The sequence below is a fragment of the Pipistrellus hanaki genome (genome assembly GCF_964339955.1).
Source record: "Pipistrellus hanaki genome assembly, chromosome: 17".
Taxonomy (NCBI): Eukaryota; Metazoa; Chordata; class Mammalia; order Chiroptera; family Vespertilionidae; genus Pipistrellus; species Pipistrellus hanaki.
The window spans coordinates 13838028-13861212 of record NC_140519.1 but is presented as its reverse complement, the minus strand read 5'-3'; the positions used below and the strand labels follow the sequence as shown (position 1 = coordinate 13861212).

Genomic DNA, 23185 nt, shown 5'->3' with positions numbered 1-23185 from the left:
AGGGGGAATCCCTTCCAAATCTCGGGATGCCTGTGGGAGTGGGGCCAGCCCTCTTCGTGCCTCCACCCTTTTTACCAGTCTCAGTGTGGCTTCTTCTGTAAATCTCTGGTTCTAAGACTTCTCTTCAGCTACTCTTCAGCTAGTCTTCAGATGGTTATTGAGGTTGCTTGCTCTCTATTTTGGTTGTAACTACACTTTGGCCCAGCGAGAAGGTGAGCAACATTCACCTCCTCTGTTGCCATCTTGGATCCCTCCTCTCTAAAGAGTTCTAATTCGTAACAGAAATGTGAACTTCAGCCCACAATAACCTATGCCAAAGACCTCAGTTTTTACTTAAAATGTTAAATTTTACTGGTGTGTACAAATACATGCTACTATGAATGGTATGTGTGCTCCCAAAAATCCATAGTTTGGAGGTGTGGTCACAGGGAGGAAAGTAGGATTAGATTGATTTCATCATAAGGTTACACATGATATAGAGTTCTGTGCCCAGGAGAGGTGACCTCACGTTCTGGGAACAGCCCTCTTTTCCCTTATGACGCCAGCATCGTGACAAGGCAGGAGAAGGCTCCCCAGCACCCACCTCCCTTTCCTTTCCCCACCTCCGCTGTCCTTGGGGAGAATTCTCCCATCATCCCACTGCCTCCTTTTCCTTTCTCTACCTGCCTCTTGTCCTGGAAGAGAATTCTCCCTAGCACCCACCTCCCTTATCCTACCAAGCTCTCATCCTAGGGAAGAAGTGTCCCCCTCACTATCTACTTACCTTTCCCCACTCACTTCTCGTCCTTGGGGAGAAGTGGGGAGGAGGCCACTCCTTCCTCTCCCTTCTACCTGCACGGGGCTTGCTCCCTCCCAAGAGGGGCTCCCTGTGAGACACCCGCCACATTCCAGGGCAGCGTTTCTTGGTCTTTTTAAATTCATGCCCTGTCACTTTGATAAACAGAAAAAGTTTACACTCTACTTAAATCACTTAATATTAAAAATGAAGTATTTTGACTAAAAGGAATAATTGTAATAGAGGGACCAACAACCATACGTATATAGTTCCTTGATCTCACCATGTCCCATTCCCGAGGGACCACCTGAAGCCTCTCATCTCACCTTTCCTGGCTTAGCTACCTGATTTCACTGGAAGCAGACTCACATTGCCACCAAAGCTCACAGACTGATGCGGGACAGCAGAAGGCCAGCTTGTTATTTTAGAACCACCGACGCCAATGTCACACAGGCCAGGGGACTTGCCCTGACACCACCAGTGCATGCTCTCCTTGTGGCCGACCTCCACCAGAAGCTCAATCAACACGAGAAGGTTGCTAGTGAACACGAATCGGGACATGGAGCATGAGATGAGTCAAATTTCTGAAGGCCCGAGGCAGCCAATTCCTCAGTGGGGTCATCTTGCCAATAAAGCCACACAGGGCTGGTGACAGCTCCTGCATCCTTCCCCGTTATAGCAATGTCCTTCCAATGCAACCGCAGCCTCGAGCTTACGTTTTGGCCAGGGCTCCTCTCTCCTTGGACAGTACTGACGTGGGTGCTGCCAACGTTTTCCTCTGTGACTCTTTTTCCCTGGACGCTTTGGGTGGCCAGTTCTGTCTTTAGATATTTTAATACACTCAATCAGGTGACGAGGAACATCTCGCAACTCTGAAACCCAGGTGATCACTTCTGAGCCCTTTATATATCTCTGCGTACTATCCCGGGCTCATTTTATAATCCAGCGCAACCTTTTTCTAAATTCTTGGGGGGGGGGGGGGATTCACTCTGCCGTGCATGTATGCAGTCACCTACACACATTCACAGCCGTTGGTATGCTTTATTTACTAGAATTTAACCCTTTACTCAAAGCCATCCCACAGGGCTTGAAATTCTCCCCCCTTAGTTTTAACTAAACTGCAGCATCATCCAGTTCTCCAGGTGTTCTGATCGCCTTCATCTCTTTAGAGAGGAGGGATCCAAGATGGCAGCAGAGGAGGTGAATGTTACACTCATCTCCTCGCTGGACCAAACTGTAATTACAACTAAAATATATAGAGTAAGCAATCTCAACAACCATCTCAATAACTGGCTGAGGAGAAGTCTTACAACCAAAGATTTACAGAAGCCATATTGACAGACATTCTTCCCCAGGGTTAACGCCTTCTCTGCAGGACACCTACACTCCCAACAACGGGAACGTTTATAGGTGAGGTAAGTATTTTTTTCTAAGCCAGGCTGCTCGTACAATGTACGTAAGAGGTGCCTGACGTGCTCACCCTGTAACGTGGCGGGGGAAAGCGTGAGTTACTGAGCTAAGCTCCCTGCAGAAGCTCAGTCACACTCAGCACAGAGAAGACTTCCCAGACAGCTGCCGCAGGACGCGCTGGCTGTGGGTGAGGGGGACTGCAGCCTCCCCCATCCATGGCCTTGTCGCAGACAGAGCCCTGTTGTCACCCCCTGCTGTGGGGCTGTATTCATTACTGACCGACAGCTCGCCTCCACGGAGCCGGTTTCCCTCAGAAAGGGTGCAATTACATTTCCCCACAATATTCCCTGCCCCCCTCCTCCATAAAAGGCTTTTAAAACCATTTAGTCTGGGAAACGGAGATGACCTGGATCATTTACCTCCTGGTAACACACCTAATAGAAACCTATGGGGAGCGCTTTCCCCCAACAGAACCCAGAAGCGGCCATCTGCAGACAATAGAAGGCTTGTTTGCTTTCAGAGGCCGTGTGGGCTCCGGGTGGTGTGAGCACTGCGGGAGGAGCCAGCCGCTCCCAGCTCTCCCCTTACACTCCCAGCTCTCCCCTTAACGGCAGGCCAGCCGCTAAGGTACCAGGTACCAGCCAACAGTTCCTTCCCACCCGAGGTCACCATAAAAATCGGAAAGTCTCCCTTTCTGGACAAAACCATATATACATACATGTCAAATGATTTCAATCTCAGCCACAGGTTAAAAAATAGCGCACGCGAAGGAGAACACACACGATCCCCACGGCCTCCTTGAGCTGTCATACAGAAGCCACTCTGTGACAAGTCCATCACCTCACCAACCGGGCCTCGCCCCGGCCTCTCTCATACAAACAGTCTTCCGAACCTGGCCTTGACTGTCTTCATTCTTTGCAGAAAAAAACACCACCATCCTGTTACTTTCTCTCCCCTCCGTCCTTTATCACAGCCAAACTTTCTAGCTTTTATATGGATTTTGCTCTTCTGTTCACTCTGACTTACCTTGTTCGTTCAGTCACAGCGATGTCCCGGGGGGGTGTCCCACTATCCTCTCACCTTCATTGGAACCCAGTGTGTATGGAACACACGTGCTGTGCAGGATGCTAGTCATCCAGCTTGATTTAATAGACACCAATGTGGAAAATTCTTTTCCAAGCAAATACATATTTTGATATTTAGGACATTTTGGTTCTTCTTCACTTAGAAATCTATTGAACCCTCAACCAATCCCGAGAAAGATGTTCACAAGACAATGGAGAAACACACAAAAATGGCTGTTGCCATTTTATTACCACCAGTATATTATAGAAAGGGATGGAGGCAGTCTACCTGGAAACCTCTAGGAAGTGACTCCAATGTTTAAACCCACGGAAATATTTGCTGATTGCTATTTTATAACACTCGAGAGACAATCAGGACTGACTTATTTTCTGAGGTTGTCACTTTCTCTGTGTCTGTCATGACTTACATCGTCATCTCAGCCTGTGCAGAGTCACCAGTCTTTAAGTGGGATGTTCCTATACCTCTTAACCACAGTCCTGGGAGCCTCAGCTCACGTATGTTTCAAAGGGACCTGCACGCATGCTTATTAGCATAACCAATGGACACAGAGACTGGGGCAGTGGGAATGGCTGGGGAGGCCAACTGGGGAAAAAGGAGACATATGTAAAACTTTAGACAATAAATCACACACACACACACACACCAGTTTGTATGTATGGGCTCTCCTCTCACTGCCAGTTAGGGGTTATTTGTTACATCTGCAATGGCCACTAACTACACACTTTGTTAGAATCAGATGCTTCTTTTGGATTCCTATCAGCGTAAAGGTTGTTGCTGGGAGTGGTGGAGGGGAGTCACACTGGCAAATACTCCACCTCCAGCGATAACCTCAGGCCTCAGCTGATTCTAACTGTGCTCCCATTTGTTTTCTAGTATTTCATGAAGCACAGACCCGTCAGTTGAATGGGAAAGAGTGAAAAAAAAAAAAAAAAGGAAATCGGAGGCGATGCTCTTACCTCTCCCACCACAGGACAGCGCGGCCTTACCTGGTTGGTAGAAGTCCGGCGACAGCTCCCTGGCCACGGATCTGGCGATGTCGCACTCCTGGCGGGCGGCCAGCGCGGCCTGGTCCGCGGCGTCGGCTTTGGCTCTGGCGTGTGCGGTCCTGCGGGGGCACAAGCGGCAGCCATCAGGGTGGGACCTTGTGAGCTCCACGCGGCCATGCAAACTGGCTGTGGCCGAAAAGAAGTGCTAACTGTGATCCGGCCTTGCACCAGCAAGGCCCAGAGTCGTTTCTACAGAGACAACATGCACTAAACCACCAGTAACATGCCTCAGTCCTTCTTCCCAGGGACACGAAGGATGAGCACGCTCTGTACGGCTTGATGCCGAACTCACTGAATGGAATATCTGGTTCACTTGGTTTCCCCTTCCTCTCCCCGACCGTGGAGAGCAGAATTAGAACATGCGTCAACATGGCGTTTTCTGGATTTAATTCCTAGGGTAGAATCTGATTAAGGGTCTGCCCAGTGCTGTGGGTAAAGGAGCTCCCTGGGGGAGAAATAAAGTAAAACTCTGATGGGTAGCACTGACTAATTTCACTGTCGCGACCCACAGATTGAGAACCGCTGCTGTTGAGCCTAAGACCATTGGAAAACACAGGTATTTATATTACGATTCATTAACAGTAGCAAAATTCCAGTTATGAAGTAGCAACAAGAATAATTTTATGGTTGGGGGTCACCACAACATGAGGAGCTGTATTAAAGGGCCGGGGCATTAGGAAGGTTGAGAACCACTGCTCTAGGGTTAGGGAGAGGCAGGAGGGAGAACAATGGAACTTCTTATGGCAACAACAGGTATGTGTGGTTGGCTGATTTGCTTCCTGCCTGCCTGAAGTGGGGATTTGGAGGGTGTGACTGAGAACTTTGGATCATCTACTTCCCAAGGAGAAGACCTTGTCCAGCTAGTCCTTGGATGATGATCACAAGCTTATAACTTTGTAAACGTCCTATCTATTCTATTTCATATAGTCCAGCAGGACAGGACTATAGATAACGACTTACTAAGAACTTAAGTCTAAAAGGTGCTTGGACTCATTTCAGAGAGAGGCGTTGGGAAATGGCACTGTGCCCTGGCTGGTCTTAGGAGAGAAAACACAGATGGCAGCCCGAGGAGGCTGGCAGACAGAGTTCCAGGAAGAGGCAGGAAGCTGAGGTCGGACCTGCAACCATGGGGCTAACTGGTAGGAGGCCCCATTCTCCAATTATGTCCTCCCACCCTGTGCTCTCACGGGGCGTTTCCCTCCTATGTACGCCCTAGCCTGGAGGCCTCCTGAAGGCTGGGATTTTAAATCTGGTCCTTGGCTAAGTGCCCAATGCCAGAACACTGCCCGGCACACAGTATTTATTGAGGGCTCACTTTATAAATAAACGAATGAACGAGGCTTCCTTAGAAATAGCTGAGTACCGTGTTTCCCCGAAAATAAGACCTACTTACAGGTTTCCTTCTGAGTGAAATATAAGGCATCCTCCCAAAAATAAAGCCCCCCTCCCCCAGGCTAAACATGAGAGATTTGGTCCACTGATTCTGAAAGAAATGGAGTCACAAGAAATTTACCAGGAAATTCAGGAATTGGATTGTTATGATGATGTTCCAGAAGATGAGGACATGATTGTCACTGATAAATGAGTACATTCTTGATACTGTAGGATTCACAGTTTGTCTGGTTTGTGTTGACAACTACCATACTACCGTACCGTATACAGGTAATAAATTTCCTTTATTTTCATTTAACAATAAATGTGTACCGTATTCTTCTTCATGGAAAAATAAGACATTCCCTGAAAATAAGACCTAGTGCATCTTTGGGAGCAAAAATTAATATAAGACACTGTCTTATTTTCAGGGAAACAGGGTAGTTACCCATGAATTGATGGACAAAACTGCAGAGACAGTAAAAAGATCAGTGGTTGCCAAGGGTCCAGGGTGAAAGTGGGTGAGGGATGAACAGGTGGATCATGGGATTTTTAGGGCAGTGAGACTAGTCTGGGGAACATTAGTAATGGGGGATACATGACATTTGACAAATGCATAAGCTCACCGAATTGTACAAAGTCCTGCCAACCGTGGACTCTAGTTCATACTAATGTATCAATATTGCTTCATCAGTTGTACCAAATGTACCTGCTCACACAAGATGTTAAATAATAACGGGGGAAACGGTGTGGGTGTGGGGAGAGGAGGCACATGGGAACTCTCTGTACTGTCTACTTACTTTTTCTGTAAACTTAATATTGCTCTAAAAATAAAACTTTTTAATTAAAATGAAGTGGATCAACGTCCAGTCATCAGAATGGTTATTTCTGAATCCCGGAGGGTGTTTTAGCTGGTCTCTGTCTGATGGGTCTCATGAAGTGGAGACTAAATCACCAGGGTGAGAACACATTCCTAAATCCTGGCCTCGTCACCCCACGGGCAGCCCTCACTGAGGACAGGTGACACGTCGGTCCCATGTGCGGTGCCTGAGCATCTATGGGGCCTCCGTTATGTCCTTTTCAGCTTCCCAGGGCTAGTTTTCATGTTCTCTCATGTTCTTAACTAGAGCCTCCTCATGTCCAGGTGTCATCATACATGAAACCATAGGAGTTCAGTTATGCTACCTTGTAATAAAACCTACTCCCCTTTCAATGACAAATCCACAAAACTCAAGTAACCAACAGCTCACGGTGACACCATCACAGCCCACCACCACAGCGCCCAATGAAATGGAGGCATTAGTTCTGCCGCTTTTCACAATATGCGAGACCAGGGCACAGACAAACACAGCTTAACCTTTCTGCAAATATGTTTTGGAAGCGGAACATCAGTGAAGCCTTAACCCTGTCCTGTCTCACTTGCTCCTTCCTGTCACACCACACAGGGAGGGGGGACCTTTCCATCCAGTGCCTGTGTCAATCCCCCCCCCCCCCACCTGCCGAGATGAGTCCAAACCATGTTCAACCCCGAAACCCGAGGTCTGCTGGGGAGCTTTCGCTAGCTCTGGATCCAATCACAAAAAGCAGATGAGAACAAGAACCCACTCGGACTTTGCCGTCCCCACCAGCTTTGGGTGGCCAGACCTGCCATGTCTAGATTTGGCCTGGGGGGAAATCCGGGCCTGACCCTGCCTCAGGTTAGTGAGTTCCTGTGCTCACACCCCAGGTTCAGTTCCAAAGCAACACACGGTCCCTTTAATCAGCCAGCTGGTAAGACCTGCCATTGTTCATGGGTTGGGGGGTGGGAGCTCAGGTCCATCTGGAGAGAGGAGCTCAAGCCACTCACAGGAAATGCCCTGCTGCTGTCGCTGGTCACGTGGGAGACACGCGTGCATAAAAGCAGCACGCGTGCCCAAGAACCTCTCATTCAATCAAACGACTGCAGACACCCATAAATCTCCAGACCCTCACCGGTCTCCAAACACTGACATCACACACACTTTTTCCCATAAAACACAGCCAACAGTAAGTGAAAAGCAACTTCTCCCAGGCATTTGTCATTGACCTTCTTTTAGGGTCCTATTTTTTTTTAGAAATAAACCAAAAAAGTTTTAACTGGTAGAGCGTTACTATGTAGGAATTAGAGATACAGACACGTGGGCAGCTGGCTAGACGCACATGGGAGCTAAATGTCTCCCTCCTGGACAGGAGCCCCGCAAAGGTCACCTGTGAAGGCCAAGAGCAGTCCGGGTGGAATTTCTGAACTTCAGGCACCACCTGAACTTAAGAACTTAATTACAACCTATTTTTTCCAAACAGTAAGTTTATGAGGACCTGAGCTTTCCCCCGCTTTAATGACTGAAATAGTGTTTCATGTCACCTTATTCAGAACAACACAGCCTGGCTTTCCCAATATTTCTTAAACATAATAATACTTTTACTAAAAAAAAGCATATAAACAATACAGTGAGCATACCCAGCTAAAGTAACACATGGGTCCCTTACATGCCTGTCCCAACTTCTAACTTTCCCTCGTTTATACCTCTGTTCACTGACATAGCTGATGATTTTAACCTAGAAAGGTCTATGATTCTAGTAAAATTCTTCTAGAATCATCTACTATGATTCTACTAAAATTTACATTCTAAGTAAATTTGGGGTGGGAAGACAGCTTCATAAGGGCCAATCTTTACATTTATATATTCTTGAATGTTACTTTTCTCCCAGAGTTGCTTTTTTATTTTTATTTTTAAAAGGACCTAGAATAGTAACTTTAAGACAAAAATCTTAGATCCTGGCTATAAACTTGTTCCATCAAAACAATAACAAAAAAACAAAACAACCCAAAAGCCAAACCAAACAACAACAAAAAACTTGTTCCATCATCAGAAAACATTTGTCTTTCTTGCCAGAGCAGGAGTTCATGTCTTACGTCCCTAAAAAGTAAGCAACATCAACTTATTTAGATATATAATGTAAACTAAGGAGCTAGCTATCCCCATGGGAGTTTGCTGTTTGATCTTTTAAAGGCCCAGATTCACAGAGGGATGATGATACAGGCTTTGGAAGCACTAACACTCAGAGACGAGGTTAAGACCAGTCTAGACCACAGATAATCCTTGTCCATAAGATCAAAAGTTAAACCATGTTACTTTTATCACAGAAATGTCTTTGTAGAATCATCATTTATACCACACCCTTGATTTTTTTTTTTTTTATCAAGCGGAGACAGGAGGAACCAAGATGCGTGTGAAGAATGTTTCCATACCTGTTGTAAAATGCAGTTCACTGTATGTGTCCTTGCCATGTTTACAGAGATCTGGGTGAGATATTCCTCGTAAAGTTCAGTGCCAGGAAGAATGTGGTCTCTGCTGATAAACCGGTGTGCTTCCTTGTATCATACCTAAGAGCTACGTAAGCTTTGTTTCTCTCTTTGTTAAGGCAGCCGGGAAACCTGGAGCAAACCCACCCTCCATCTGTGTATATGGTTATCTTCCCTAACTACATGGCTGCTGCATTCCCCCGTGTCAGGAATGTATGTGTGACTCATCATAATGCCCTTGCTAATCCTTTTTGGAAACTGGCAGGATATTGGGAGAAAAAAAAAAATTACTGGCTCAATAAAGCTCTCTGTTTTCTGAACTCTAGCCCCTCACACTGTGTGAATGCTCAGGAACACATGTACTAACTTGGGAAAAGCTGAACATATTAGTCAACTTCCTGTATAGCATTTTTTTTTTTCTACGTTCAGAACATTTTCAAGCTTGGAAAATAAGTCCTCATTCTTAAGTACTTTACAGACTTTATTCCCTAAAATTTGATCAAACTTAATAAGCTTAAAGGCTATATCCTCTGCATAGGCCAGGTCAAAAGCACATTCCTAATCCTCAGTTGAAATATGGCAAATAATTGGCTCTTTTTTACTTTATTCTGAGTTTTATAGAATTTATCTAAAATTTACTTTCGCATGCAATTGGTGCACTGAGAAAAATCGGATGTAAAAAAATTAACAATGTTATTTTCTTAAAATTTTTAGAGAAAAGCAGTCATTTAGAAGTTCAAAGACATTATGACTAAATAATATTAAAAGTTCACTTTGAAAGAGAGTCACCTGCAACTTACTAAATGGGAGAAGATATGTGCTGACCATATCTCTGACAATGGATTAGCATCCAGAATAGATAAAAAACTACTACAACTCAATACCAATGAAGGACCCAATTAAAAATTGGCAAAGGACTTGAATAGGTATTTCTGCTAAGATGACATACAAATGGCCAATAAACATGTGAAAAAAAACATCAAGATCATGTATATGAAGGGAAATGCAAATCAAAATCAAGAGATACTACCTCACAACAATTATCATGGTCACTAGAAAAAACCCTCCAAAAATAACAATTGTTGGGGGGATGGGGAGAGATTAAAAACCTGGTGCACTAGTGCTGGGAGTGTAACAGGGTGCAGCTGTTGTAGAAAACAGTATGGTGGAGGGTAGGGCTGGGATCACAGTATTTTAGAGGCAGCGGCAATCTGGAGACCCCTGCCCATTGGTTCTCTGTTTTCATTGTCAAAGACATATTTTAATAAGAATCTCCCCAATGGACTTCTATTTTAAGAGATACTTGCCAATTAAATTGTACAAATTAAGAATAGAAAAAGAAAACAGTATGGTGGTTTCCCAAAAATTAAAAATAGAATTACCATAGGATCTGCCAATTCTATTCCCAGGCATAGTATATACCACAAAGAAGGAAAAGCAGAGTCTCAAAGAGATATCTGTACATCCATGTGCAGGAAGCATTCTTCACAGTCATCCAAAGGGGAAAGCAACCTGTGTCCACCAACGAGTGAATGGATAGACACGATGTGGTGAATATGGTCATACACCGCACAATTTTTTGGTTAATGATGGACTGCATATAAGATGATCCCACAAGATTATAATGGAGCTAAAAGTTTCGTATGGCCCAGTGACCTCAGCTGTTGTAACACTGTAGTGAAATGCACCACTCGCATGTTTGTGGTGATGCTGGTGTAAACAAACTCACTGTGCGGCCTGTGGTATAAAAGCACAGCACATACAATGACAGTAGTGCACTAGACCACATAGATTTGAGTAAGTGCACTCTTCGATGTGCGAATGACCACGGAATCACCTTATGGAACGTTTCTCAGAATGCATGCCAATGTCAAATGGCCCAGGACTGCACATCCATGTACTGTTATTCGACTTCAAAAAGGAAGGAAATCCTGACAACTGTTTCAACATGGATGACCCTGGAGGACGTTATGCTTAGTGAAACAAGCCAGCCACAAAACGACGATTCCATTCATATGACGCACTTAGAATAGTCAAGTTCACAGAGTCAGAAAGTAGAAGGGTGTTTGCAGAGAACAGGGAGAAAGAATGAGGTGTTATTAGTTAATGACTGTAGCATTTTAGTTGTGTAAAATGGAAAAGTTCTGGAGATTGGTTGCACAACACTGTGAATACACTTAACACTATGAACTGTAACCCTTAAGGATGGTTAAGATGGCACATTTAGGCTATGTATAGTTTTTAAAACAAAGAAAACATGGTTACGTATGTTCAAAGTATTTCCAGAGCATCCTATGTGTCCAGAGGGTGTGAGGAGAAAGAGCAAAGGTTGGGCTCCCAGATGAGAAGTTGAAGAAATCTCAGCCAGGGCATGCAGCCTGTCACGAGGGGGAAGAGCCATAAGAGAAGGCATAGCCACGGGCGTTAAGAGGGAAGAACTTACCACCCTTTTGAAACACCAGGGCAGCCTCCAGCCTGCACTGTCAGCTCTTACAGCCCGGCACAGAGGCTGTCAACAAGTACTCGTTGAATGGAGAAATGGGAAGAAGGATGGGAACATGAGGGAAAACCCCAAGATCTCTAACTTGGTATCCAGATGAATGGCTTTGCTACAGATAGAAACTGTCTTCCCAGATGGGAAGACAGTCTGAAAGTGATGACAAGTTCAGTTTAAGGCGAGTAGGATCCTACGTGACACAGGCATTCAGAGGGCTGCCTTGCAGAGTAAAGGTCAAGGTTAGAAACAGGGAGGTGGGCATCATGATCACAGAGAATGAGTGCATGACAGGTGGATGAACCTATCAAGTCAATGAGTCAAAAACCCAAAGGACACCCTGGCCGGTGTGGGTCAGTGGTTAGAGCATCGGCCCATGCATCCAAGAATTTCGGGTTCAATTCTTGATCAAGGGCATGTACTGGGTTGCAGGTTCCATCCATGGCCCTGATCACGTATGCGGGAGGCAACTAATCAATGTATCTCTTTCACATCAATGTTTCTCTCTCCTTCCCTCCCTTCCACTCTCTTTAAAAAAAAAAAAAAATCAAAGGAAAAAGTATCCTTGGGTGACAATTAGCAACAACAAAAAACAAAGACAGAGACAGAAGTGCCCCTGGGATGTGGTGAAGGACATAGTGAACTGAGAGGCAGCAGGGCACAGGTGGAAGGTGGACTTCCAATAAAACTGTTCAGAGTTTTTGGATAAACCACGTCTCCTGTTAGGACGCAAGTGGGCCAGATGGGAATTTGTCCCTTCCCTGGGCCCTAGCCACTGTGACATGTGCCCGGAGAGTGTGAGGAAGGGGTGGCCTGTCAGTCCTGCCATGTGCTGGAGAGAGCTGAGGGCCCAGAGTGTTTGCTAAGAAGCTCTGAGAGGGCAGTGCTGACCCAAAGGCCACTGCGGGAGCCAGACGGAAGGGAGTCGGCGAGGAAAGGGGCAGAGGAGGGAGAGGAAGCAGGTGTCAGCCACACGCTGGACACTTTTGACCCGGAAAGGAAGGAGGAAATTTGGACAGTAACCAGAAGGATGAAGTGGGCCAAGGGAAAGGGCGTTTTATCTGCAGCTGAAGACAACAAGAGCTGGTCAGGCTGGAAGTTGGGCAGAGAGATGCCCAGGGGAGAGAAGCAAATGAAGAAGCTTTGAGAAGGTGACAATGGTCGGAGTCGGGTCCAAGATGAAGCAAAAGAAAGGAAATGGGGAAAAGTTATAAGAACAGCTAGGCTGATCTAATGTTTTAAGACAGGGGTCCTCAAACTTTTTAAAGTGGGGGCCAGATCACGGTCCCTCAGAGAGCTGGAGGGCCAGACTATATGAACTACTAATTCCTACTGTAACACCTCGGCTGCGCTCACTGCCCAAAAAACCTGGCGGGCCGGATCAGACTCCTCTGCGGGCCGCATGTGGCCCGCGGGCCGTAGTTTGAAGACCCCTGTTTTAAGAGATGGAGAGAACTGTGGGCTTTAGAAGCAGACAGACCTGGGTCAATCCCCAGTTTATCACATACAGGCCATGTTTGTAACTTTAGCCTCAAGGTCCTTCCCTGTCAAATGGAGATGCTATTGTCTAAGGAACTGTTGTGCATCAGAACTGATTTATACGAAGTACTTGGCACCAACTAAGGGTATTTCATCGATAAATGGCCATGGTCAGTCTTCCGTTGAAACGTAGGGCTTGGAGGAAGACCCCGGGGGCTTAAAGAGGTGCTGTGGGGTGGCAGGAAGGAGCACTGGAATTGCTGGATGGGACCAGGAGGACCTGGCTTCCGGTCTATATGATTCTGCCTCGTTCTCCATCAGGCCCTCCCTCTGGGAGAAACAGGAGAGGGAGAAGGTGGCTCTGACCCAGGGTAGAGACTCGAGCAAGGAGGATGTCCCCGCTGCAGGGCTTTGGGGAGGGAGGAAGGGCTCATGCCAACTGTGGACCCTGAGCTGGAGGAAGCAGGAAGGATTAGGTTAGGATCAAGTGAAAATGGGGAGGCAATCTGATCATGGTGATGTCCATACCTGTAGGCTATTATAGTTTCAGGTGCTTTTCATTTTTATTATTATTATTTTTAATATATTTTATTGATTTTACAGAGCGGAAGGGAGAGGGATAGAGAGTTAGATATACTGATGAGAGAGAAACATTGGTCAGCTGCCTCCTGCACACTCCCACTGGTGATGTGCCCGCAACCAAGGTACATGCCCTTGACCGGAATCGAACTTGGGACCCTTCAGTCCTCAGGCCGACACTCTATCCACGAAGCCAAACCGGTTAGGGCAGGTGCTTTTTAATGAACTGAAATGAGGCTTTGTCTTTCCCCTGGCAAATTCTATAAAAACTGCCTAATTCTGACTAAATTCAAATTCTATAGGAACTGCCTGATTCTCACTACTAAAAAGAATTACTTTAGTTCAAATGACCAGCTAGAGGCTTTTGAGAACCAAAGGGGGGCCAAATCATTTCAAAATGAATGCATATTGTATAAAATGAAACCAGAGAGAACCAGGACTACATTTTCACTGAAACACACACATCTGGTTGTGCCCGATAAGGACGCTGCAACCTTGGGAACCTAGGACCTGGGTAATGAGAACGAGAACGGTCACATCCAGGCGGCTTTTGTTTGCACACCGCGGCTGTGCAGCCTGTGCTTTACCAGTGGTCCGTTATGGGCACAAATTAAAGTATGACTACGGATCAGAGCAATTCCAGACGAATGGTCCACCCCATCGTGGCAGCCAGCCGTGCGCAGGGAAGGCAGGCCTCTTCTCCACTCACTGCTGCCAGTGCCCAGCAAGTGCATGCTCTGTGGGGCTCAAATTCTCACTGTCTACATCCTTCTACATGAAAAAAATGAAGCAACCATCACTCACTCACTCCTCAAAAAATGACGCAGATCCTTTAGAACTGCTCCTTTAACTCACCATTGAGACACATTCTCTTAGGTAATAAAATACCCATTTTTTTCTTCTTTTTTGTTAATCCTCACTAGAGGATATTTTTCCACTGGTTTTTTTTTGTTTGTTTTTTGTTTTTTTTTTAGAAAGTGGAAGGGAGAGGGAGAGTCAGAGAAATAGCAATGTGAAAGAGACATACCAATTGGTTGCCTCCTGTATGCAGGGCTGGGGAACCTGCAACCAAGGTATGAATCAAACCCGGGACCCTTCAGTCTGCGGGCTGATGCTCTATCCACCGAGCCAAACCAGCTAAGGCCCAAAATACCCATTTTTTATCCTATAGTATCTAAAATAATTTTCTAAATTCTGTAACTATGTATAGCGACAGAGGTTAATTAGACTTGTTGTGGTGATGTTTCACAAAAGACACGAAGATAGAATCATGTTGTGTACCAGAACGAATATAATGTATGTCCATTATACCTCAGTACAATAAATTATAAAGTATTAAGAATAACATTAACATCACAAATTTAGTATCATAAAAAGTGGCTCTCTAAAAAATCCCGAATCTACCAGTTTCCCCCTTCCCTTTGTCCTGTCTTGAATGCCTAACTAGTAACAACAAAGGAATCTATTCCTCTATTGGGTATTGGATGCTGAACTGTCTGAACAAGAACTTGATGGGGACTAACTATGCAAAGCCATCCTGCATCTTTAGTTCCATCTCACTCAATGTACAGGTTTTGAGGTTGTTGAGCTTATGAGAAGACTGCTTTGTGAGGAATGTTAGGATGGTAGGTTATAGTTATTCTCAGCAAACTAGTTTTATTTGTTTCGTGTTTCCTTGTAGAAATAGTAATTCATTTATAACCTACATAAATTTCATGCCTGGCCTGTAACAAGAAATCACTCGATAGTTCAACCAAGAAATCCTCGACTAACTTCACTTTAAATCATCGGTCTTTTGCAGCAAAGATACTGGGCACAACAATCTAAGGAGCCCAAAGGATTGGCTCTGATTCATAGTGACCTTCTGATTTTGAGTAAGTGGCTCTTGAACATTCTGCTTTACCAGACAGGCTGGAAACCACAATGAGGACTGGAAGGGCCTCTGAGAGCCCCATGGTCAATTACTTTTCTTTCTGTAGGGTTTTGAGGCGCAGAGAGGCTAAGGAACATAGGCAAAGTCACACAGCAATTCAGTGGGCTGAATGGGCAGAACCAGTCTCCTAACCTTTTGAGCAAAGCTGGGTGACCTCGGTGAAAAGAGATTTCTGTACTACTTCTTGATTTTGCTGCCATTTAATGATCTCACCTATATGTTTGTTCTGTTGTAAAAACATATTCATAATCCTAGGCCTATCTTCTTATATTCATTTTTATCTCTAAATCTGTAGCCCTCTTTATTTCTCTAATTCTTTAGTTTTAATAAATCTATGATTCCCATTGAAAATTAAGATTTTGAGCTTTCTTCATACACACACACACACACACACACACACACATATATTAAAGCCAGTTTTGGCTGACTTTCACATGAAATAACACAGCTTAGAAAACATCTCACTGGAAACTGTAAGAAAGACTTGGTTTTCATCAAGGCTATTCTGCTAGAACATTTTTAGGTGGTGTTAAAAATACTGCAGATTCATCCAACTCATAGCTGCCTTCCCCAAATCACAAATTAGTAATCAACACCTCCAAACTTAAGAGGAAATATCAGATCATTCAGTTTTTCCTGAATTCTTAAAAAGTTTTCTTCTTTTTCCTCATGAGAATCTAAAAAAAACAAAAAAACTCAGTACCTGTTTTTAGCATTTGCTGTGTTAAACCGAGAAGATTTTCACCCCAATACTCAACAGATAAAATAATAGCTTGCCCAAAGGCACTGAGAAAAATGCAGGCAGAAACAAATATATAAATTAGGGCGACTGGTTTTCTGTTTAGTGCCTTTCAATAAAAATAACGCAATTCCTTGGGGGGGAAGACAAAGGTGGTCTTTAAGATGACTATGTGTACTGGGAGATAAGAATGTGTACATACTTCCACTTCATTAAAGACCATGGTAGAAGTGCAAGGCAGGATTCAAATTAAATAAAAGAATCATGTTAAATTCTGGCTCAAAGGACAGGAATATTTCCTTCTAGTCCTGGAAGGTCGCCCGTAGTCTGCTTCAATACTGCATCCTTCTGGTGCCTATAATAAATACTTGGGTTTCTTGACCAGGAGCCTGCTGTCTGCCTGGGTATCTACTTTAGACACATTTTGGTGAACTTTTAACCTTTGTTTTTTTCTTCAGGGTGGAATTTATTGACTCTGGGGCCTGGGATGCGTGCCTGTCAGCAGGATGGACAGACGCCGGCTGCAGTCACTGGGGAATGCAGGGTCTGCCTTCTGCGACTCCTCGGTGACAGATGCATTCACGGGAATGGAACCAGTCCTGGCAATCTGAGGCCCACCCTGAATCCTAAGAATCTCCAGAAGCATTCCAGGCAGAGAGGGAATGCTGCGCCTCCCACCCCCAAACATGGGGATGTGACTGACACTGAGGTCAGAATTTTCCCCGAGGCCCAAGGATTCACAATCTACTCACTGCTACCTTGTCTGGGGGGAGGCCAGGCTGGACTCCGGAGGGGCAGGGAGTTCCCACCACACCAAAGCCCGCCTCCCGCAGCTGGGAGCTGTCTAGGGTGGGTCTCAAGTCTGGCTGCCCCGCCGTTTCTCACAGCTGCCCCAGAGGCCTCTCGGTCTACCTCGGAGCATCGAGCTCCTTTGCAGGTTATGTTTCCTGACTGTCATGTTATAGCCAGCGATACAAGGGCTGGAAACAACTCCTTCCTTTTCTTTCTTCTTTTTTAAAATACGTTTTTATTGATTTTCGAGAGGAAGGGAGACGGAGAGAGAGAGATAAACATCAATGATGAGAGAGAATCACTGATCAGCTGCCTCCTGCATAACCCACATGGGGACTGAGCCTGCAACCCGGACATGTGCCTTGACTGGGAACCGAACTGTGACCTCCTAGTTCAGAGGTTGATGTTCAACCACTGAGCCATGCCAGCTGGGCTCTTCCTTCCTTTTCATATAATCACAGCACCTACCAAAATGACCACAGGTTCGGGGTGCCCTCGCCTATGGCTGTCCTGTGCTATCTAAAGTGGGAACATAGAAATGCCTTGCACTTAAGGCAGAGAACCCTGGAGCCTTGAGAGGCTCTGTGGGTTCCCAGTTGAAACCGTGAAGTATATTTGCATACAATTGTGGACCCACGTAATGCTCCAATGGACATGACATAGTCTGGTGCTTCACATTCTTCACTTTGTTCTGGCACGAATGAGATGAGGGACAGAAACCCTTTTATAGCTTCATGTGGGGTTGCTTTGGGTTGACTAGTTAGTCTGAAACGTGAGGGACATTAAGGAAAGGAGAGGCCTATGAGAGTCAATCATAATGTTCAGAACAAGTCCACCTTCATATATAAACTTACAAGCTCATTCTGCAAAGCTAGCATTACCCTCATACCAAAACCAGACAAAGATATGACCCCTCCACCCCAAAAAAAAGCAAATTACAGGCCAACATCCTTGATGAACATAGGTGTAAACATTCTCAACAACATATTATCAAACCAGATCCAACAATGCATTACAAAGATTGCCCCGCCAATGTAGCTCAGTGTTCATCCCAATAAATGCAGAAAAAGCATTTCACAAAATTCAACATCCTTTTATGATAAATACTCGAAAAAGGGGTAGGGAAGGAACACACTTCAACATAATAAAGGCTATGTATGACAAACCCATAGCTAATGTCATAACCAGAGGTGAAAAGCTCAGAGCTTTCCCCCTAAGATAAGGAACGAGAAGAATGCTCACTATCACCACGTCTCAACATAGCATTGGAAATCCTAGCCACAGCAATCAGACAAGAAAAATAAATAAAGCATCCACATTGGAAAGGAAGAAGTAAAACTCTATTTGCAGATAACATAATACTATCCAGAGAAAAAGCCCTAAAAACTATTAGAACTTATAAATGAATTTAGTAAAGTTGCAGAATACAAAATCAACACACACACAGAGATCTGCTGCATTTCTATACACCAGTAAAAAACAGAGGAGAAATTAAGAAAACAATCCTATTTGTAATTGTTAATCAAAAAGCATAAAATATCTAAGAATAAATTTATTCAAACAGGTGAAAGACCTATACTCTGAAAACTATAGGAAACATTAAATAAAAGCTAAAGAGGATACAAATGAATGGAAGGGCATACCTGGCTCATGGATGGAAGGATTAATATTGTTAAAATATTCTTACTGCCTAAAGTAACATAAGATTCCATGTAATTCCTATTAAAATACCAGCAGCATTCTTCGAAAAACTGGAATAATCCTAAAATTTATATGGAACCATAAAAGATCCCAAATAGCCAAAGTAATCTTGAGAGAAAAAAGTGGAAGGTATCATGTTCCCTGATTTCAAACTATCTTACAAAGTGACAATAATCAAAACAGTATGGTAAAAACAGATATATAGGTCAAAGAATAGAATAGAGAGCCCAGAAATAATTCCCCACTTACATGGTCAATTTATCTATGATGCAGGAGGCATGGATATACAGTGGGGTAAAGATAGTCTCGCTGAAGATAAGTGGTACTGGGAAAACTGGATGGATGCACGGAACCCCCCCCCCCCCCAAAAAAAAAAAAAAAAAAAAACCCCAACCCCCCCCCCCAAAAAAAAAACAACAAAACAAAACTGGATTAGTTTCTTAACCATATATAAAAACAAACTCAAAATGGATTAAAGACTTAAAAGTAAGACCTGAAACCATAAAACTTCTAGAAGAAAACAAAGGCAGTAAACTCTTTGACATGGGTCTTACCAATATATTTTGTATATGTCTCTTTGGGCAGCAACAAAAGAAAAACATAAACAAAATGGACTACATTAAAGTAAAAAGGTTTTTGCATAGCAAAGGGAACCATTTACAAATGAAAAGACAAACTACTGAATGGGAGATGATATTTGGCAATGATACATCCAATAAGTGGTTAATACCCAAAATATGTAAGGAACTCATACAAACTAACACCGAAAAAAACAACCAGTCCAATTAAAAAATGGGCAGAGGATTTGAATAGACATTTCTCCCTATACACATGGCCCATCCTATATAATAAAAGGCTAATATGCAAATTGATTTAATGACAGAATGACTGGTTGCTATGACACACACTGACTACCAGGGGGCAGATGTTCAATGCAGGAGCTGCTCTCTGGTGGTCAGTGCACTCCCACAGAGGGAGCGCCACTCAGTCAGAAGCCAGGCTCATGGCTGGCAAGCACAGCCGTGGTGGCGGGAGCCTCTTCTACCTCCATGGCAGAGCTAAGGACGTCCAATTGCTGGCTTGAGAGTGCCTAAGCCAGCAGTTGGACACCCCCCCCCTGAGGGCTCCCAGACTGCAAGAGGGCACAGGCCAGGCTGAGGGAACAGCCCTCTGCCCAGTGCACAAATTTCGTGCACTGGGCCTCTAGTAGACATATAAAAAGATATTCAACATCACTAATCATCAGAAAAATGAAAATTAAAACCACAATGAAATATCACTTTATACCTATCAAATTGGCTATTTCAATAAATCAATAAATAACATGGTGAAGAGTTAGAGAAAAGGAAACCCTCATGCATTGTTGGTGAGATTGTAAATTTGTACAGCCACTATGAAAAATAGTATAGAGATTTCTCAAAAAACTAAAATGAGAGCTGCATATTACCCAGAAATTACATACTGGGTATTTATTTGAAGAAAACAAAAACACTAATTAAAAAGAATATATGCACTCCTATGTTCATTGCAGCACTATGCACACTAGCCAAGATATGGAAGCAACCTAGGTGTCTACCGACAGATGAATGGATAAAGAAGATGTGGTATATATTAAGAACAGGGTATTACTGAGCCATAAAAATGAATAAAATCTTGCCATTTGCAACAACATGGATGGACCTACAGGACATTATGCTAAGTGAAATATGCTGGACAGAGAAAGACAAATACTGCATGAATTCACCTGTATGTGGAATCTAAACAAACAAAACAAATAAACAACATAGAAAGAGAACCATAGATAATAGAGAACAAACTAATGGTTACCAAAGAGTTGGGGGATGGGTGCAATAAAAACATACAAATAAAGCTCACCCTCATATAAGAAAAAAAAAAAAAAAAGATGTCTGGGTGGCATTTTAAAAATAGATCCAGAGACACAAAAGCATGGAACAGACTGTCAAACCTCAGAGGGAAGGCAGGGGAGGGTGGGTGGGAGGGAAGAGATCAACCAATGAACTTGTGTGCATATATGCATAACCCATGGACACAGACTGTAGGGTGGTGAAGGCCTGGGATGGGGGTTGAGGGTGGGCTAGAAGAGATCACTGGGGATAAGGGGACTTATGTAATACTTTCAACAATAAAGATTTACCCCTCCGCCCCCCTTCTAGTTCCTCAGGGGCAGGAATACAAGAGTAAGCCTATCTCCCAGAGCCCTTCACTCTTCTGTAGACAGGGCTTCTTCCAGGGAGGCCTGGAATGCCCTAGAAAATGGCATTTGTTCCACAGAGAAGGGGTTAGGAAGCCTCTTTCCATGCAAGACACGGAGCGGGGACCGAGCCTGGAGCTCTAGGCAGGTGAGCAGCTGGCGGCTGGCACTGATGCCGTTACGAGCTCTTACTAAGGTTGCGAAGGTCCTGCTGTTCCCCGTCTTCCTGTGGCCACCTCTCCAGGCTTTAGATCCTGAAAAAAACCACCGCTGGCCTGTCTCTCCTGACACCTTTCCAATGCCGTTTCAACCCTCACCTCATGGCCAACCCCTAAGGCAAGCATGTCAAACTCAAAGGCTGACACGGGCCAAACAAACGAGGCAGGCGGGCCCCGGGCCCCGAGTTTGACAGGCTTGCTCTAAAGTTCTCTCTCTCAAATGAAAACTTCAGCATACGTAATGACTCACAGATGTCTCAAAATCCTTTTAAATTCTTTGCTACTCTGGACACAAGTAATTCATTCTACTGAATTCTGAAGATCATGCTCCTTTTTCTTTTCCTACGTATTATACACGTAGTGCACGCACTGCCCTCCTGCTCGGGGCCCTCTGCGATGCTAGTTGTGGAAAGAAAGCTCCTTTCCCCTTGCATTTCTCTCGGGCAGGTGATCACTGCTGACAACAGTGGACTGTACACATGACATTTCTCTGCAGCATGTTTCTGAAATGTCATGGTGACAGTAGCTTACAGAGAGAGCTTGCAGGGTGAAGGGAAAAAATAAAAAGATTTCCCCCCTTTTTCAGATTCTGGTCTGGGGCGGGGGGGAGAGGCTGTCACACCTGGGCTCTGAGTCAGCACAAGTCACCATGAGTGACATGTGTTAATATGATGAAGAACTTCGTGTCATTTACTTGTTAAAAAATTTTTTCTCTGGTGTCAGCTTAATTCCCAGCAAACAGCTTATCTACCTTGGTTCTAAAAGTCTGAAATTGATTTTTGAAGCAAACCTCTTTTCATTCTAAATGTAATGAAAAGGCCTAGGGTTATTATTACTTTTTAAATCTGCTTTGTCATCTTACAAGTAACCATCAACTTAACTACTATGAGAAGAGGAATCTCTTGTACCATTAAAATTCCTACAGCAGCATGGAGTGTTGGCTTGGTAGGCTTAATCTGATAGTGAATTTTGGGGAAGGAATACATAAATATATGTAAATATGTAATACACAAATTTAAAGTGTGGGTGTAATATTTGATTGAAATGCAGGGATAGGTAAAAGAAGGTTTATGGTTGAGAGTACATGAAACAGTTTATTCTTGTATTATTACTTATTAATTATAGTATTATTATCATTACTAATCTACTTTAGCCCACTCCTGTATATATCTGAATCAACCAACGTGAACCAGTGTTATGTGTGCCTGAAGTTTTTTTGTTTGTTTGTTCTCATTTGGGACAAATATTAACTGTACCTATTATCCTCTAATGATTTTGAGGGGGGAGGGGAGTTTTGTTGATTCTCAGGGAATGTGACAGAGTTGAAATCAAGAAAAACTAAAAAATAACCAACCGAACAAAAATTTCAGGAATGAACACTTCTAAGAGAGATATCAGCTAAAACTCTAGTACTGGCTACTACCAGTGCCCTGGCATCTAGGTAAGTCATTTTTAAGTTATAATTTCATTATGGGCGGCACCAGGCTCCTTTGTCAAGTACGTAAGGCTTTGTTTCCGGGTTGTTACATAGAGGTGAGAAAGGTCTGCTAGGCCTGGCAAACCTAATGGTAACGGCGTTGTCCTGGCCTGCAGATGGGAAATCATTAAACGGGGATTCAGTAACCAGACCGTAATAATAAAAAAAATTATACTACTGCACGGTTTCATCAGCTTTTTAAATAGAAAAGCTTCCGAGTGTCTTAACCATCCTTCTCCTTTACGCTCTGGGACTTCACACAAGCAGACAGGTAAGCGGTGATGTTGGACGCGGGTGGCCTGCCTGCTGTTCTCCGAGCCCGGTCAGTCCCTGCCAGTCGCCCGTTTCCCCTTTCCCTTAGCCCATCGCTTGGCCACCAGCCCTCCTCCCTGCCATTTGCCACTTGTTCTGGGCTATTTTAATTCTGGACAAGTTGTGGTAGCTGCTATATTTAAATTGGCCTGTGCGGTACAGAAATACGGCAAATGCTAGTGGCAACCTTCTCCCTTTTTGACATAACCCAGTTGTGCTCTGGCTTTGAGTCAAGATTT

At 44.2% G+C, this 23185-nt stretch overlaps 1 protein-coding gene across 2 annotated transcripts in view; it reads right to left on the bottom strand.

Moving 5' to 3' along the window:
- The window catches only part of JPH1 (junctophilin 1), an 86374-nt gene that overhangs the window by 17738 nt on the left and 45451 nt on the right, over positions 1–23185 (bottom strand). For both annotated transcript variants that reach the window (XM_084865004.1, XM_084865003.1), the window contains exon 3: positions 4258–4376. In XM_084865004.1, the coding sequence (XP_084721130.1) occupies positions 4258–4376 (119 nt within the window). The remainder of the gene's footprint in view (positions 1–4257; positions 4377–23185) is intronic.